Source organism: Suricata suricatta, chromosome 4 (genome assembly GCF_006229205.1).
Source record: "Suricata suricatta isolate VVHF042 chromosome 4, meerkat_22Aug2017_6uvM2_HiC, whole genome shotgun sequence".
Lineage (NCBI taxonomy): Eukaryota > Metazoa > Chordata > Mammalia > Carnivora > Herpestidae > Suricata > Suricata suricatta.
Window position 1 is genome coordinate 56,353,707 of NC_043703.1, and position 15,963 is coordinate 56,369,669.

The 15,963-nt window shown below is 38.3% G+C and overlaps 1 protein-coding gene and 1 long non-coding RNA gene across 2 annotated transcripts in view; one reads left to right on the forward strand and one right to left on the reverse strand.

Moving 5' to 3' along the window:
- Positions 1 to 10,547, reverse strand: part of SUCLA2 (succinate-CoA ligase ADP-forming beta subunit) — a 47,335-nt gene extending 36,788 nt beyond the window's left edge. The window contains exons 1-2 of the mRNA XM_029936741.1: positions 10,423 to 10,547; positions 5,419 to 5,599 (exon numbers count right to left, since the gene is read on the reverse strand). Coding sequence (XP_029792601.1) covers positions 5,419 to 5,599; positions 10,423 to 10,512 — 271 coding nt within the window. The 5' untranslated portion in view covers positions 10,513 to 10,547. The remainder of the gene's footprint in view (positions 1 to 5,418; positions 5,600 to 10,422) is intronic.
- A 2,783-nt stretch (positions 10,548 to 13,330) lies between these two features.
- LOC115290777 lies at positions 13,331 to 14,507 on the forward strand. The gene is made up of 2 exons (XR_003908190.1): positions 13,331 to 13,606; positions 13,749 to 14,507. It is a non-coding gene; the product is annotated as an uncharacterized LOC115290777 (long non-coding RNA).
- The last annotated feature ends 1,456 nt before the right edge of the window (positions 14,508 to 15,963 follow it).

Sequence of the window (15,963 nt, forward strand, 5' to 3'; positions counted from 1 at the left end):
AGAAAAAGTATGTAACAAAATTCAACATTTATTTAAGTAAAAATCTCCATAAAGCAGGTATAGAAGGAACATACTTCAACATAATAAAGGCCATATATTATAAGCTCACAGCTAAGATCTTATTCAACACTGAAAAATTGAAAGCTTTGGCCCTAAGATCAGCAAGACAAGGATGTCCACTCTTACCACTTTAATTTGTAGTTCTATCCACAGCAATTAGGTAAGAAAAAAAATAAAACGTATCCAAATTAGAAAGGAAGAAGTAAAACTCTCACTGTTTGCATTTAACATAGTGTTATATACAGAAAACCCTAAAGACTCTATCAAAAAACTATTATAACCAAAGGCATCTGGTTAAGCATGAGTTCAAGCCCCGCATCTGGTTCCATGCTGACAGCTCAGAGCCTGGAGCCTGCTTCAGATTCTGTCTGTCTGTCTGTCTGTCTGTCTGTCTCTCTCTCTCTCTCTCTCTCTCTCTGTTCCCCTTCAACTTGTGCTTTCTCCCTCTCAAAAACAAATAAATAAACTTTAAAAAAAAACTACTAGAAGAGATGAATTCACTAATACTGCAGAATATAAAGTCAATACAAAAATTGGTTACATTTCTAAACAATAATGAACTATTAGAGAAATTTTTTTAAAAACCCCATTTTGCCTCAAAAAGAACAAAATACCTAGGAAAAATTTAACTAGGGAGATAAAAGACCTGTATACTGAACTGTAAGGCACTGATCAAAGAAACTGAAGAAGACACAAATAATGAAAAGATATTCATGGACCAGAATAATACAGTTAAAATGGCCACAACAATCTATAGATTCAATGCAATCCCTATCAAAATTCTAATGGCATTTTCACAGAAATAGAACAAACAATTCTAAAATTTGTATGGAACCACAAAAAGAATACCAAGTAACCAAAGCAATCTTGCAAAAGAAGAAAAAAGCTGAAGGCATTACACTCCCGTATTTCAAACTATATTACACAGCTATAGTAATCAAAATAGTGTAGTACCGACATACAAGTAGACACATAAAATAGAACAAAATAGGGAGTCCAGAAATAAATCCATGTATATATGGTTAATTAATTTATCAAAAAGGAATCAGGAATATAGAATGGGGAAAGGATAGTCTCTTCAATAAATGGTGTTGGAAAACCTGGACAGCCATGTGCAAAAGCATGAAACTCAACTACTATTTTATACCATACACAAAAATTAACTTGAAGTGCTTTAAAGACTTGAACATAAGATCTAAAAACCCTAAAACTCCTAGAAGAAACCAGAGGTGACAAGATCCTTGACATGTCTTGGTAATGATTTTTTTTAATGCGACACAAAAAGTAAAAGGAACAAAAGCAAAAATAAGTAAATGGGACTCTTTCAAATTGAAACACTTCTGCACAGCAAAGGAAATCCATAGCAAAATAAAAAGGGAACCTACTGAATGGGAGAAAATATTTGCAAATTGTTTATCTGTTAAGGAGTTAATATCCAAAACCTATAAAGAACTCATAAAACTCAACTGTGAAAAAGTGTCTGATTAAATAATAGGCAGAAGATGTAAACACACATTTTTCCAAAGATATACGGATCGCTGACACACGCACAAAAAGATGCTCAAAATCACTATTCCTCGGGGAAATGCAAATCAAAACCACACAATGAGGTATCATCTCACATCTGTTAGAATGGCTATGATCAAAAAAACAAGGAATAACAAGTGTTGATGAAGATGGAAGAAAAGGGAACACTCATGCACTACTGGAAATATAAATTGGTGCAGCCACTATGGAAACTAGGGGCGCCTGGGTGGCTCAGTCAGTTAAGCTCCTGACTTTGGCTCAGGTCAAGCTCTCTCAGTTTGTGAGTTTGAGCCCTGCGTCCAGCTCTGTACTGACAGCTCAGAGCCTGGACCCTGTTTCAGATTCTGTTCTCCTTCTCTGCCCCTCCCCTCCTTGTGCACTTGTACACACTCTGCTCTCTCTCTCTCTCTCTCTCTCTCAAAAATAAATAAATCAACATTTAAAAAAATAAAATAAGGATCTTTAAAAAAAAATAGAACTACTATATGATGCAGCAATTCCACTTCTGGGTACTTATCTGAAGAAAACACTAACTTGAAATAATAAATGTATCCCATGTTGACTGCAGCACTATTTACAATAACCAAAATATGAAAACAATTGAAGAATCCATCAATGGATGAATGGGTAAAGAAATTATGGTATATGCGTGTATGTGTGCGTGTGTGTGTGTATTCAGGCATAAAAAAGAATGAAATTTTGCCATTTCCAACACCATGGATAGACCTAAAGGACTAAGTGAAATAAGTCAAAGAAAGACATATTCCATATGAACACTTATATTGGAAAAAACAAAACAAAACAAACTAAGTTCATAGATACAGAAAACAGATTGGTAGTTGCCAGAGGCAGGGGGTGGGGAAGAGGAAAAAAAGGGGTCAAATTAAAGGAAAAAAAAATGGGACTCAAGACCCATTTCAAACTTCTAATCTCATGAAATGTAAAAATAAATTGAGGTTTAAGCAATTTAAAAAATATGTAGCATATATAAGTACTATTATTAGTGAAATTTAGAATTTGGCAATGAAAGTATACTCTAAAACAGGTCAATAAAATATACAATGAAAAGACTAGTCAGACAACATAAGTCTCACTAGGTTGAACAGCTTTTACAGTTCCTCTGAAAATTAGAACAGAAAGGAGAAACTTCCCAAGCCTAAAAGATCTTATTCTTGGCAATATAGAACCATGAAATTAATGAGCTGTCTACCAAAGGCCTATTATTAAAAATGGATATGAGAAAAATAGTCCACAAACAAACAAACTAGAATTAGATTTCTTTCCAACCACTCTTCTATCCTTAACTTCAATTATTCACAGCAGGCAAAACTTGCCTCCAGCACAGGTATTTCCAGCTTTTTTCACATCATGATATACAAAGAAAATTCTAGAACTTGAAGGGAATACTGGGGAAAGAGGCCAGGGTTATTTCAGGAGGAGTCACCAGCTGTAAGGTTCAGTGGCCCCAGGCCCCATGCTAACTCAGCTTCTCTTGCTACCCACAGAACTGAGGGGAAGCAAAATTAGCCCACCTATTATACGGCTGTATTTCTCTATATTAGAGGTTGGTGATTTAAGAGCTTTTTAATAAATGGTAATTAATACTTTGTGAATTTTTCAGTAACTCAAGAAACAAAGTAGCCAAAGTCAGCTTTGGGAATTGCTAGCTAGATGGACAGAACCAGGCATATTTTATACCATATTTTGTGCAATTAGATCACATAATCAGTATCTTTTGATATTAATGACTCCTGACAAAGGACAAAACTGTCTCAACATCTTCATAGTAGTTACTAAACATCCTTAAAAGCAGCATTTCTGATCCTCTAAATTTAAAAGTCCTCATTAGTCACTAATCCCACTTCCACACTGTAATCATCATCTGCAGTTTATCTGACAAAGACCTACTTTGTAGGTGAACAAGATACTTTCTGTTCCAATGGGCTCAAAATCAGAGCTGCCTACCTGCCCCTTATTTCATAGAAGTCCTAGTCCCAGAGACCTTGCCAGAAATACTCATAGTACATACTGCATATATTAATCATTCTTCCTTTAATCATTTAAGCATCATTAAAGATTTTTATAAGGAGTAAAAAAATCAAGAAACTGGCATCCAAATAAATCCTACTCGTTTCATGAAAAAGTTTTTTTCTGACAGATTTTTTTTTCTGACAAAACAACGAACTTTGACTAAATGAGAAAATATGTGGAAAAGACAGAAAAGCCAATTACAATAATTTGGAAAAGGAAAATATAGCTTTTACTGACCTTATTACATATTAATCGCTTTACCAAAACTGGCATGAAAAACATTTTATGGTTCAGCATTATTACAAATGAATGAATTGGTAAACAAACAAAAAATCATCTCTCAAGAGATCAGACTAACAAAAATAAAAGAACAAAGTCAAAGGGTCTAAATGTCATCCTTAAGAACAGAACAGCAGAGTAATTGCATTTCTGTTTTCCCTCCTACTTAGCTGGATCTTCTATAGAAATTAAAGTTTAGGTCATATAGATAAAATCAAATCTTAAGGGAGTAGTTATTAGAAAGAAGCCTTTGCAAGAAATACCACAGAAATACAAAGTACAATCACAAGTTTTCTTTAAACTTGACCTTTAAGAGTCTTTAATATACATTGTTTTGAGGGTAAAATTGAGACACATCTTTTACCATGCACAAGTTCAAACTAAAAGTCACCATTACTTAACAAAAATTTCACCAAAATGAATATCAATTTACACAAGGCTTTCAATGAATAGAAAGAAGCTTGCTTATAATCTTAATAAAAAGGATTTTTTTCTGATTAATGAAAAAATTAAGCTCTAAATGAAAAATCGTGTTTCCAGGTCAACATCTCATTCAAAAACATAGCTTATAATATATGATATATTTCTGAACTTATACATGCCCTCACTTTTGAGAGAAAAACTCATTTTAGAAACAAGTACAAAATGAGTAAAACTTTAAAAACTTTTAAACATTTTTCAATGTTCCATAGCCTTCTTAAAAAACTAACCAGTCTTCACCAAAGCACATTTAAAGTTGTATTAATCAAGTATACAAGAGAGATTGTGCTAATCGCCATAAAATTACTGGGATCTTAAGTACAGCTAAAAACAAAACGCAGTGTATAGCTGGTACATTGATCATTATGATGGCCCCCTATTATATCATTAAAAATGTAAAGTGAAGGATTTCTTCTAAAGTCAATATTTGTTTTTTAGTTGAGATTAATATAAATTAACAAAAACCACGAAGGTTTCTCTTACCAATAAAAGGATCTATGAATAAACATGGGCAAATACTTAATTCATTTAAAGTAATAACAACAACTGTTGATTACCTATGTGCCAGGTACTCTAAGAGTCTGGGATACATCAGTGGACAAAGCAAGACTAAGAAACCCTGCTCTCATGGGGCTTACAGTCTAGCACTCAGCTTCTTTTTCCCCTCTCTCTGGTTCCATACTTTTCCCACCAAACCATATAAAGAGCTAAGATTTCCTTCACCATTTCCTTGAAGAATCATCACAAGCACCAATCTTTTAAGCTTCAGAATATTAAACAGAACTTCCTTCTCTATAATTATATTCCAACTAAAAACAGGACTTTAGATTTCTACTGTCAATGTAATTGATTCTTAAGTTACTAGCACTATGGGAGCTCATAATAATCTCATAATAATTTTAGAATGTCAACAGTCACAAAGTTCTATCTTCTCTCTTAAGTAAAATTTATTTAAAAAAAATTAAGTTGTTTTATTTTATAAAAGTAAGTTGTTATATAGTGCCCATGTCACAGTGGCAAAAGTTTTTCTTAAGTTAGTACCTAATTTTTTGGCAACTGCATAAGCTTCATCCGGTGATTTTGCCACGTGTCCTTTGGGAATGGAGACACCAGCTTCTTGCAGCAATTCCATACTCATGTATTCATGTAGTGAGAGATTCCGTTGTTGCTGCTGCTGTATTTGGAGCCCATGGTTATTAAACAATCCAGAACTTCCCAGAACCTAGAGATATTAGAGACATTATTATATACGACAGTGATTTAAAAGTTATTATTAAAAACACCTCCTCAAAATACATTTTTATATAGAATTATTTGTTCTTCATAACTATAATAAAACTGTTGAATTAAATCATCAAAGGATAATATTCAGACTACCTAATTTATAACCTGAGAGCTAACTTACCTGCTAACTATCAAATGTTACCCTGTAGTTTTAACTATTTCCTCATCATTCTAGTCCTTATCTTTTATTTGAGCTTTACTACCATATCTCTAATGACCCACAGATTTCTACCTCAGTGCCAAATTCAGCAGATCTAAAACCAACCTTATCCTTCCCTTTCTTCTCTCCACCATTCTTCAAGCACCGAACAAATCGCTCAGTTACGCAGTAGTTGAATGATCTAGTCCCATGACTCTTTTATACACTCAAAACCCTGGTTTCACCTGTAGTGGTCACTGTGGTGTGCTGCTCAGTTCCCCTTTCACTGCCCCAACTGCTGGGAGTGCTGGCTGCTGTTAGCTGTCAGCTGAGTTCTCCCATTGGAGCTTTCTTGCCCAAAGTCACACCTTCACACTGTCAGCCTACATCCAATGACAGGTCAACGGAGGTTAAGGAAAGGATATAAAGTCCAGCACTTCACCCCAATTTGGGATAATTCTGAAGGACCATCTTAGTTCCAGATCTCCCACAGGAAAGGCAAAGGCTCCTGCAACGACCACATGACAGTTCTACTTCTACTACTCAATCCTCCTGCCTTCACTCTCCCACAGGTGTTGATCCAAATATCACTCTCCAGTTGACTTCCTCCATGAAGCTCTTCATTTTATAGCCTGCAAGGATCAAATTTCTCAATCCTACCAACCTTATATGGCAATATGTAGAACAAATTAAGTGCTATGAAAGCTCCAGAAGAGTAAACTGAAATTACACATTTAATTACCCATACATTTCCTTACTCTATACACAGAACACAGAATACTGAAATATGGTTCATATGAAATATATAATATCATAAGAATTTAATTCAAAGGAACAATATATAAACAGTCTATTTCTTAAAGGGGATTCATGAACCATTTGCATCAAAATGCAAATGCACCTGAGATGTGTCTAAAAATGCAGATTCTGGGGCCCCACTCACATCCATAAAGTCAAAATCTCTGAAATAGGCCTTGGGAAATCTATAGTCTTAACAAATGATTCACCTGATTCTTAAGCACCCTACAATTTGAAAATCATTAGTCTAAAAAGTCAATCACGTCTAGTAACAACTTATTTCTGATTCATCTGATAAACTAAAATCCTGGATAACATTTCAGGATTATCAGAAAGGACAGATAAACTGTCTGACTTAGTGTGACTTCAATATTAAAAGCCAGCAGGATCCCAAACTGTTCAGTAAAAATCTAGTTTCTGAAACCCCATTCCTGGGTATATAGCCAACAGAAATTAGTGTTCAATCTAACAAAAGGCAAATATATATTCAGGGACACCTGGCTGGCTCAGTTAGTTAAGCGTCCAACTCGATTTCAGCTCAGGTCATAATCTCTGATTCATGAGATACAGTGCTGCCTCGGCCTTTTGCACAAGAGCCTACTTGGGATTTTCTCTCTCTCATTCTCTCTCTCTCTCTCTCCCTCTCCCTCCCCCCACGCACTGGCGTACTCACTCACGCTCTCTCAAAATAAACATTTAAAAAACTTAAAAAAAAAAAAGGAAGGCTCATAGCAGGCTTATTCATAATAAATAAAAAGTGAAATGACCCAAATGCCCATCAACAAGATAGTAAAATATGTTATATTCATATACTAGGACACTACAGTGCAATGTTTTTTAAAAACCTATTGCTCATAAAGCAGTGCATTAATCTCAAAACATAATTTTGAGGAAGAGAAACTAGACACAAGAACACATACCTATATTTTTTATCTAGTTCAAAACCAGTCAAAATTGGTGATAGAATTAGTGGTCACCTTCTGTTACAGAGTATTGATAGGGGTGTTTTTGAAGGCTGAAAATATGACATATCTTGATCTGAATGGCGGCTACACAGATGTATACATACATAAAAATTAATCTACCTACCCAAATTGTACGTCATATAAATTATACATCAAAGTAATAATAACAATGGGGGGAGGGAAGTTTTTAGCATAGCTTGGTAAAAATAATTATACACTCAAACATTTTTTGAATGCCTATATACCAGATGCTGTGCTAGGGATGCTAAGACAATAAAGCCAACTTGACATCAGCCGCAGAATTCATGTAGTGTATCTGAACATATAAATAAGCAACTATAACACATATAAGAGCACTAATAGAGTCATTAGGCAGCACCTAAATAACAGAACAGACTAGAAAAAATACTACAGAGATCTGATCTCAGTTAAAAAAAAAAACAAAACTAACAGCTATAAAGAACACTTTGGGAAAAACTGAGAAAATCTGAATCTGAATTTCCTAAGTATGATAACTATAAGTTTCTTAAGTATATAATAACTATATTGTGGTTATTTAGGAGAATGTCCTCATTTTTAAAAGGTGTAAGCTAAAACATCTGGGGATAAAATGCAATGATACCTGCTCTTATTCTGAAATGGTTGAGCAAAAATAAACGAATGTAATTTCATATATACATATATAAGTATATATATGCACATGAATATCATTTTTTAAAGATAAACCAAATGTGGCAAAATGTTACATTTAGGTGAAGGCAATATATATGCTCACTGTACTACTGCTGGAACATTTCTACTAGTTTGAAATTTTTCCCAAAAAAGTTCAAGGTAAACCAACGACACAAAGCTCTGAGTGTATTTTTACAGTTTCTTTCAAGTTCCTATATTCACAAAGACTCAGCAGTACTCATAAGGTAATGCTGATTGCTTTTACACTACCGTAAAGGTTTTTTAATATCTAGGGTATTGATAATCCTTTCCTTGCACCACTAGAAGTTATGACTTGGAATATCAGTTTACAGTCTCGCTGGCAATACAAATCCCTGCATAATCACAAGGACTCCCACAGTTAAGTCTTTGTCTTTCTTGACATCATCACTTAGAAAATTCCTACTGCCTAAAGCCCACCAATTCCTGGCTAAATTTCTACGCCACCACCCGTTCAATGATTTACCTCGTTTAAATAATATTTACTTAAAAGTGAGAAAATGTAGTTACTGGGGAACATGATTTATGACAACTAAGAAACTACCTTAAATTAGTTCATCTGCTCATAACCTGAACTATTTTATCAGATATACACTGGTAAAGAAGATACAGAAACTAGAAGGGGTCAGAGAACTAAACAAAATGTTTAAGAGTACTAGCTAAATTCAGTGTGTGACCAAACAAGTTTTCTAAGACGCTGCACCTCTGTGTTCTCATCTACAAAGGTAAGGGGTTACACAAAAGGCCTTCCAAATTCCAAATCTATTCTTTAATGTGAGGGTGGAAGACAAAAGATATTACGACAACATGCTAGGCATTTCCATATGGAGAAACAAAACCTTTTAAAACTATTTCCAAAAGGAGTAAGATTAATGATGAAAACATCTGTTCACCAAATCCTCATTTTTAAAAACTTGATAGCACTTTCTAAAACTCCTAAGAAGTAAGTTCAAGGCCAAAAAAAATAAATCACTTCTCCTATTAAGAAGCATACTCATAGTATTCACTGCCTCCAGCTTTAAAGCATGAACAGCTTTCAGAAAAGAAAAAAAAGGTCTAAATCAATTCATTTTTGTCATGTCTAAGGAGTTAATTTCAGAACATAATCTAAAACTCTGAACTTGACTTATGAAGCCAATCATGGCTTTCACCAGTTTGTGTCAACGTTGGAAAGGGCAGGCCAACTTTTTCCGAAAAAAGTGAAGAGCAGATTCAAGCACACAGGCTTTGGAGCCAGACAGGTCTGGAATCAGGCTTTAGCTTTGACCTTACCTGCTTCCTGACCTAGCCCACATTACGTGTTCTCTTAGCCACAGTTTCATCAATGATGAGCCACAGTTTTATCTAACACCCTTAGAGCGTTACTGAAAAGCCTAACGAGAAACTCCACGTAATATGCTTAAATAGCACAGTACCTGGAAACGGTAAACAGCCCAAAACAAACAAACAAACAAACAAACAAAACGAAACAAACAAAAGCCCGTGCTCATTATGCTATACTCTATACAGAATACAGAAATGAAGCGATCCAAAAGATAACTGTCCTCCCCAGTTGGTAAGCTAACTAACATCATCTTATTCTCACGGTCAACACCAACAGTATACAACACTTGGGGGGAGGGGGGAAACTTCCCTGCCTCGTCCCAAAAAAAGCCAGGCCGCAAGCTGGTCCGGTCAAGTCATTCCCACCTAAGACAGCTCCCGTGGGACACAAAAGTACATCTGAAGGGCATTTCCCCCTCCCCAAAGAAGAGCCGCAGAAGCCTCGGCCCACCGCGCGGGGCGCAGGAAACGGAGCAGAAACTGCCCGGGCACCTCCACCTCCAGTTAGAAGCGCCCCCACGCCTCCCTGCGGCCCCTCAGAACCTGGGTGGGCAGCCACGGCCAGACGGCCCGGGCGCCTCGCGGGCTGAGGACCCGAGCAGAGCAGCGCAAACATGGGCCCGCTCTCTGTCACGGTAGGCAGCACGCCAGGGCAGGCCGCCCACGGGCCCGGCTGGGCACCCCATGTCACGCAATGTCACCTACTGCGAAGTGACCCCAGGCCGGGCCTCAGATCCCCTCACACTTCGCCCACAGGAGCCAGGTCTCCCACCTCGCCCTTTCTCCTGCCGGCCCTCCGAGCGAGGGCGGACTGGGCCGCAATACCTGGGCGGCGGCCCGCAGCGCCGGCCGGGACCCACGGCTCCTAAGGGCGGCTGCGGCCAACAGCCGGCTGTAGAACATGGAGGCCGCCATTTCTGAGCCCGACCCCGTCCCCTCGGCGCCGTGCGCAGGCGCAGAGGCTCCAGGCGGCCGGCGGCCCAGCTGCTTTCGACGCGCACTCCACCCGTAGCCCCACCCGTCGCGGGCGGGACCTCGGTTAACTCTGCAAATGCGGACTGTCTTAGCTGGAATTGCCAGCTCTGGCAAAGTCGGGCTTGGCGAGTACGGAGCAAACTTTGATCCTTAGAAGTCAGCACCGCAGCCTCGCTCGGTAGCCAACCTGTGGCCAGAAAGCAACCTGAACACTTCCTAGTAAAGTGATAAGATGTGGTGTTGGAAAGATGACCATCGTCACCAATTGTGAGATCTTAACTTCTCTGAGCCTTAGTTGCCTTATCTGGAAGATGGGCTTCAATGTCTCTTTTGTGCCAAAGTCTGCGTTCATAGAGCGGTGAGGGGGGAAAAAAGCAATTCTACCATCAGGGAAAAGAAACAAACCACTACTTACCAATCCAGATGGCACACCAGCATCACCTGGGAAGCTTTAGAAAATTTCCTTCACCAGGCCCATCTGAGGAGTAGAGTCATATGTCTTAGTGTTCTTAAGGTCAGTGAGATACAAAACCCTGAGATGACGTGTGCCCCGTCAATAATTGACCACTGGACAGATGACTGGGCGCTTGTTCTCTGGATATCGAGCTTTTAAATATGTCGAAATTTTCAGTGTATAAAATGTTAACCCAGGAATGGATGGGTGTGGCTGACAAGCATCATACAGAGTCTGGCACCTGCTTCTGAAGCACAGTGGCCCAATGCACGGAACAGCAATGTATAAAGAAAAAGTGAATCCAAAATAAGCAGGCTCTTCGCTTATGGAATGGAAATGGGTTATTTGCAGCACCCAAAATCTCTGAGCTTTTAAAGGCAGGACTTTCTCAAGGACTTTTTCATTTCATAGGCACTCATGTAGGACTGTCCTCCCTTCATCACTGAAAGATACCACGTGCAGTTAGAAACAGGGAGGGGGAAAATAGACATTGGTAGTCTCTTGCTCCACCCTTCTCCTGCCCATGATGGCCAATCAAATAAAATCTGAATAATCTGGGGTGCCTGGGAGGCTCAGTCTGTTAAGTATCCGACTCTTGATTTCAGCCCAGGTCATGATCTCATGTTTCATGAGATGTAGCCCCCAGTTGGGCTCTGTGCTGTCTAAAAAGCTGTGGCTGGGACCTACAAGTTAAGAAGACATATCCCATCAGCTATGAATAGGACGTACTTATTTTCAAGCCATTTCTTTTTAATTGCTAGTAAACACAGTAGTTGAGCTACCAGATCAAACCAACCATCTGAGTTTAAGGCCACTTATTTAAAGGTCCCATGGGCAAACTCAAAATAAGTCCATGAACTACAATAAGATGTAAGGCTATAATTCTGCTAGGAGACTTACTGGCTTTATACCCTTCAAGTCCAGCTCACAGATGATCCATTAAACATGTCTCCTGGTATATCCTTTTCAATACTAGCTTAAAAACAGGCAAAGCAGCAGCAGAAATATGGAATAAGCCAAGGAGTGAGAAAGAGAACATGCAGATCTTGCAGTGCCGGCTCCTTTGGAGGCCTAACCAAGGGGCAGCCCTTCCTCAGCACTCCTTGACTGTGTTCAGAGCTCAGTATATCTTGATACCTCACTCAAAGAATTCAGTGAGGTAAAATGATGGGACTCCTACCTGCTAACCTTGTTTTGTTTTTAGGCAATCAGTCTTAAAAAATGAAATTGCTTTACTAAGTTACTTAGTAAACACAGCAAAAACTTTTGTAATTCTCTACAATGATCTCAGAAACTGGTAGTAGGCAGAATGTAGATGGTAGAACATGTTAACATAGTGGGTAGAGGGAGAGTATATGAGGAAGGGGGAGGGGAAAGAATTATTCTTCACATACAATGGCCTGTAGTCTCCCACTCTGTCTCTCTGCTTTCTACTTAGAGATTAAGGATGGGGATGGTATGCAGGAAGAGGGGTGAGAGGAATGTTCTAAGGGAAAGAAGACTTTTAACTTTTTCAGAGTCCATTAAAATCATTAACGTTTTTATACCCTGCACATTTTACTGCCCAGGGCAAAGCCTATTGGTTAGGTAATGGGGATAAAGGAGTGCACTTGCTGAGCACCAGGTGATATATGGAATTGTTGAATCACTATATTGTACACCTGAAACTCCTATAACACTGTATGACACTAGAATTAAAATAAAAACTTAAAAAAACTTTAACTCATTTTACAAATAACTTTGCAGTATGTGAATTGAATGTAAATGGAACTATACAAGAAAGAGCTGACTTGGCAATGTTAGCACTGCCTATCAGTGTTAATACTATCTAGATTTAGGAGACTCTAGAAATGCAGCCAGTTAGGGAATGCAAACTTATCAACACAGATGAGAAATGTAGCTGTCATGTATGACTTTGAAACTGCAATGAATAAAATGTTAGAGGCTAATTCAAACTTAGAAACAAGCATGACAATTCACCAAGGCACAGAAAAGACACTTGGTCTGTATTGTAAATCACACAAGAAGAAGGAAGCAATTTTGAAATGTAGCTCAAATTACTCCTGCTTAATTTTTTTTACAGAGAAAGGAAACACATGAAATTCTGAAAAAAATAATAAATTGTCCTATTGTTAACTATAGAATTAAAAGAATTACAAAGTGCTATAGAAACAACTTCCAATATATTTACTTACCCTGAACTTCTACTGAGGGCTGAGTGAAAAATAACTTAGTTTTGAATGCCAGATTCTTACATACATTTTTTTCTATCCTTTACAGTGCCATGAGATATTTTCATCTTCTTCCATTTTACCCATCCAACCTCTGCCACAAAAAGAAACAGCTACCAGATTTATATAGTTTCTTGAACTAAAGTTTAGGGGTGAAGGAAGATGAGTAACAGAGTATGGGACAGCTGTATGTTTACACCAGATTTCTCTTAGTTCTCTTAAAGCATTGGAAATACTAGTAGAAACACGTATCTAGACCACCCTAGAATGGCAGTGGCAAAGGACAAAGAAAAACACATCTGAGTAATCCTCACAATCCTGGAGAAGGAAAAACGAAGGCTCAGAAGCAGTAAGTAACTTGCCCAGAGTCACAGCTTTTACCAGCACAAAATCTGAATTTAATTCTGTATTGGCAAGATGAGAATTTGAGATAATAACTGAGATTCATATTGTCTTATCATTTTCTTAACCTTTTTTACCTTTCACTCCAGTACCTTTCACCATCTAAAGGAAAGAATGATGGTGCAAATCAGCAGAAGACAGGTTTTGTGATGGAAATGAAAGGGCTCAGAATTACAAGGGATTGAACTTCAGGTTTCAAAAGCCAGAACCAAGAAGAGCTCAAGGAAAGTTGATGACTCAGAAATGGAATTATCTTGCCCCTAGAGAAGATGGAGAGAGGAAAGTGGGAGGGAAGCAAAGAACTCTGGTGGGTCCTTGAAGAAGTTCCCTAGGTAGTGCATTCTCCAAGGCCATTGTGTCCAGGATGAAGGATAATTCCACCCCGAAGAGATTTGGGAATCTAAAACAAAGAGTATTGGAAGGAGACACAAAATACCTTCAACACAGTGGCAGCAGAGGGGTGGAATCCTCTGGCTGTTTGGTGTGCCCTTTAGATGGAGGTGAGTCACATTCTCAGGATTTGTAGTCACCCTACCAAAACTGGGAAAGCCTGCAAGAGCTTTCAGAACCTTCAAGAGCTATATAGACAAGCATCAAGAGACAGCAGGTGGAAACATGGAAGGATAGACCTGTAAAGAACAATGACACAGAGCAAATGGGATGAGAGATGTGACAATAAATGTCAGCTTAATTAGATAACAATACCAAAGACTAGATGTTCCTGGTTCATCTGTCACTGCATGTATCCCCTGAATCTAAGGAGGTGGGAGGGGGATGGATCCTGATTTAACAGAGCTTAAGATTCTGGCACTTGATGTAATAAGGTTAATAAAAAAAATTTAACTTCAGATGTAGAAAAATAGTCATGTTTCTCCCACACATGAGAATATGAAATGAATGTAGTATCACTGCTCCACTGTTCCATTGTGGAAGGTAGAAGAAGATTCTTTTGTCCTTCCCCAGCCTTGTCATACTTCCATTTTGAGGCTCTGAGAGACTGTTGCCTTGAAGAGTCTCCTGAAGCAGTCTCAACCTTGGCTGCATCCAAGAATCACCTGGAGAACTTTTAAAAATACCTTTGCTTGGGCCCCACCACCAGAGTCTAATTTAATTGTCTGGAGTGGGACCTAGAGTGGTAACCTATAAATGTTCCCCTAATGTTTCTAATAAGCACCCAGTAAAGACAACCATTCCTGTCTTGCTCCTTCCACTGTCCTCTCTGTCTCACTGGAGGAGAGGAACTCATTAAGAGAAAAGGCAGCCACTATGGGTGCACAATGGACTTAATGTCAGTAGACATGGATTAAATTCTAGCTCTTCCACCTGCTAGTTGTATGGTCTTTTTTTTTTTTAAGTTCATTTATTTATTTTGAGACAGATGAAGAGAGAGAGAGCATCCCAAGCAGGCTCCACGCTGTCAGCACAGAGCCTGATGTGGAGCTCAAACTCACAAACCATGAGATCATTACCTAAGTCTGACACTTAACCAACTGAGCCACCCAGGTGCCCCTAGCTATATAGTTTTAAGGAAGCCACATATTCTCTCTGAATTCCAGGTTCCATGTTTGTAAAAATGAGTGTATTCATCTTTAATAGCTGCTGTAACAAACTGCCATAAACTTGGTGGCTTTGAAACAACACAAGACTATTCTCTCTCAGTTCTGGAAGCCATAAGTCCAAAATTATTATCACTGGGCTGAATTCAAGGTGTCAACACTCCTTCTAGAAGCTTTAGTGGAAAATCTGCTCCTTCTGGAACTCCTTAGCCTGTGGCTACTTCACTCCAATCTCTACCTCTTTCTATATGTGTCAAATCTTTCCATTTATAGGGATACATGTACATTTAGAGCCTGCTATAATCCACGATAATCTTCCCAACTCAAGATCGTTAAATCACTAAGAGAGAGAAAGAAAGAGGCAGAGGTTGGCTCGTAGCCAATTTTGGTTGTTACGTGGGGACTCCAGATTTCCTGCCTTCCAGATCCCTAGGCACATGTTAAGTCCACACAGATTCAAGGAAACTGTCTTCCAAAGGTGTTACAATATGTCACAAGCCACACATATCAACTTCATACATCTGGACATCCATCGTAAGTAAAAAAGAGGAGGAGAAAGGTGACTGAAAGGCCAAAAAAGACTGAATGTGATTTAAGGAGCCTGACTAAATTATTAGACTGGACTCTTTTGAACCACTAAATATTTAGTGAATTCTCTACAGACCCATATCCCAACTAATGAAAAAGAATTTGGGGAGAAAAATGGAAGGAAGGAAGAAAGGAAGAAAAGAAGGAAGGGAAGGAGAAA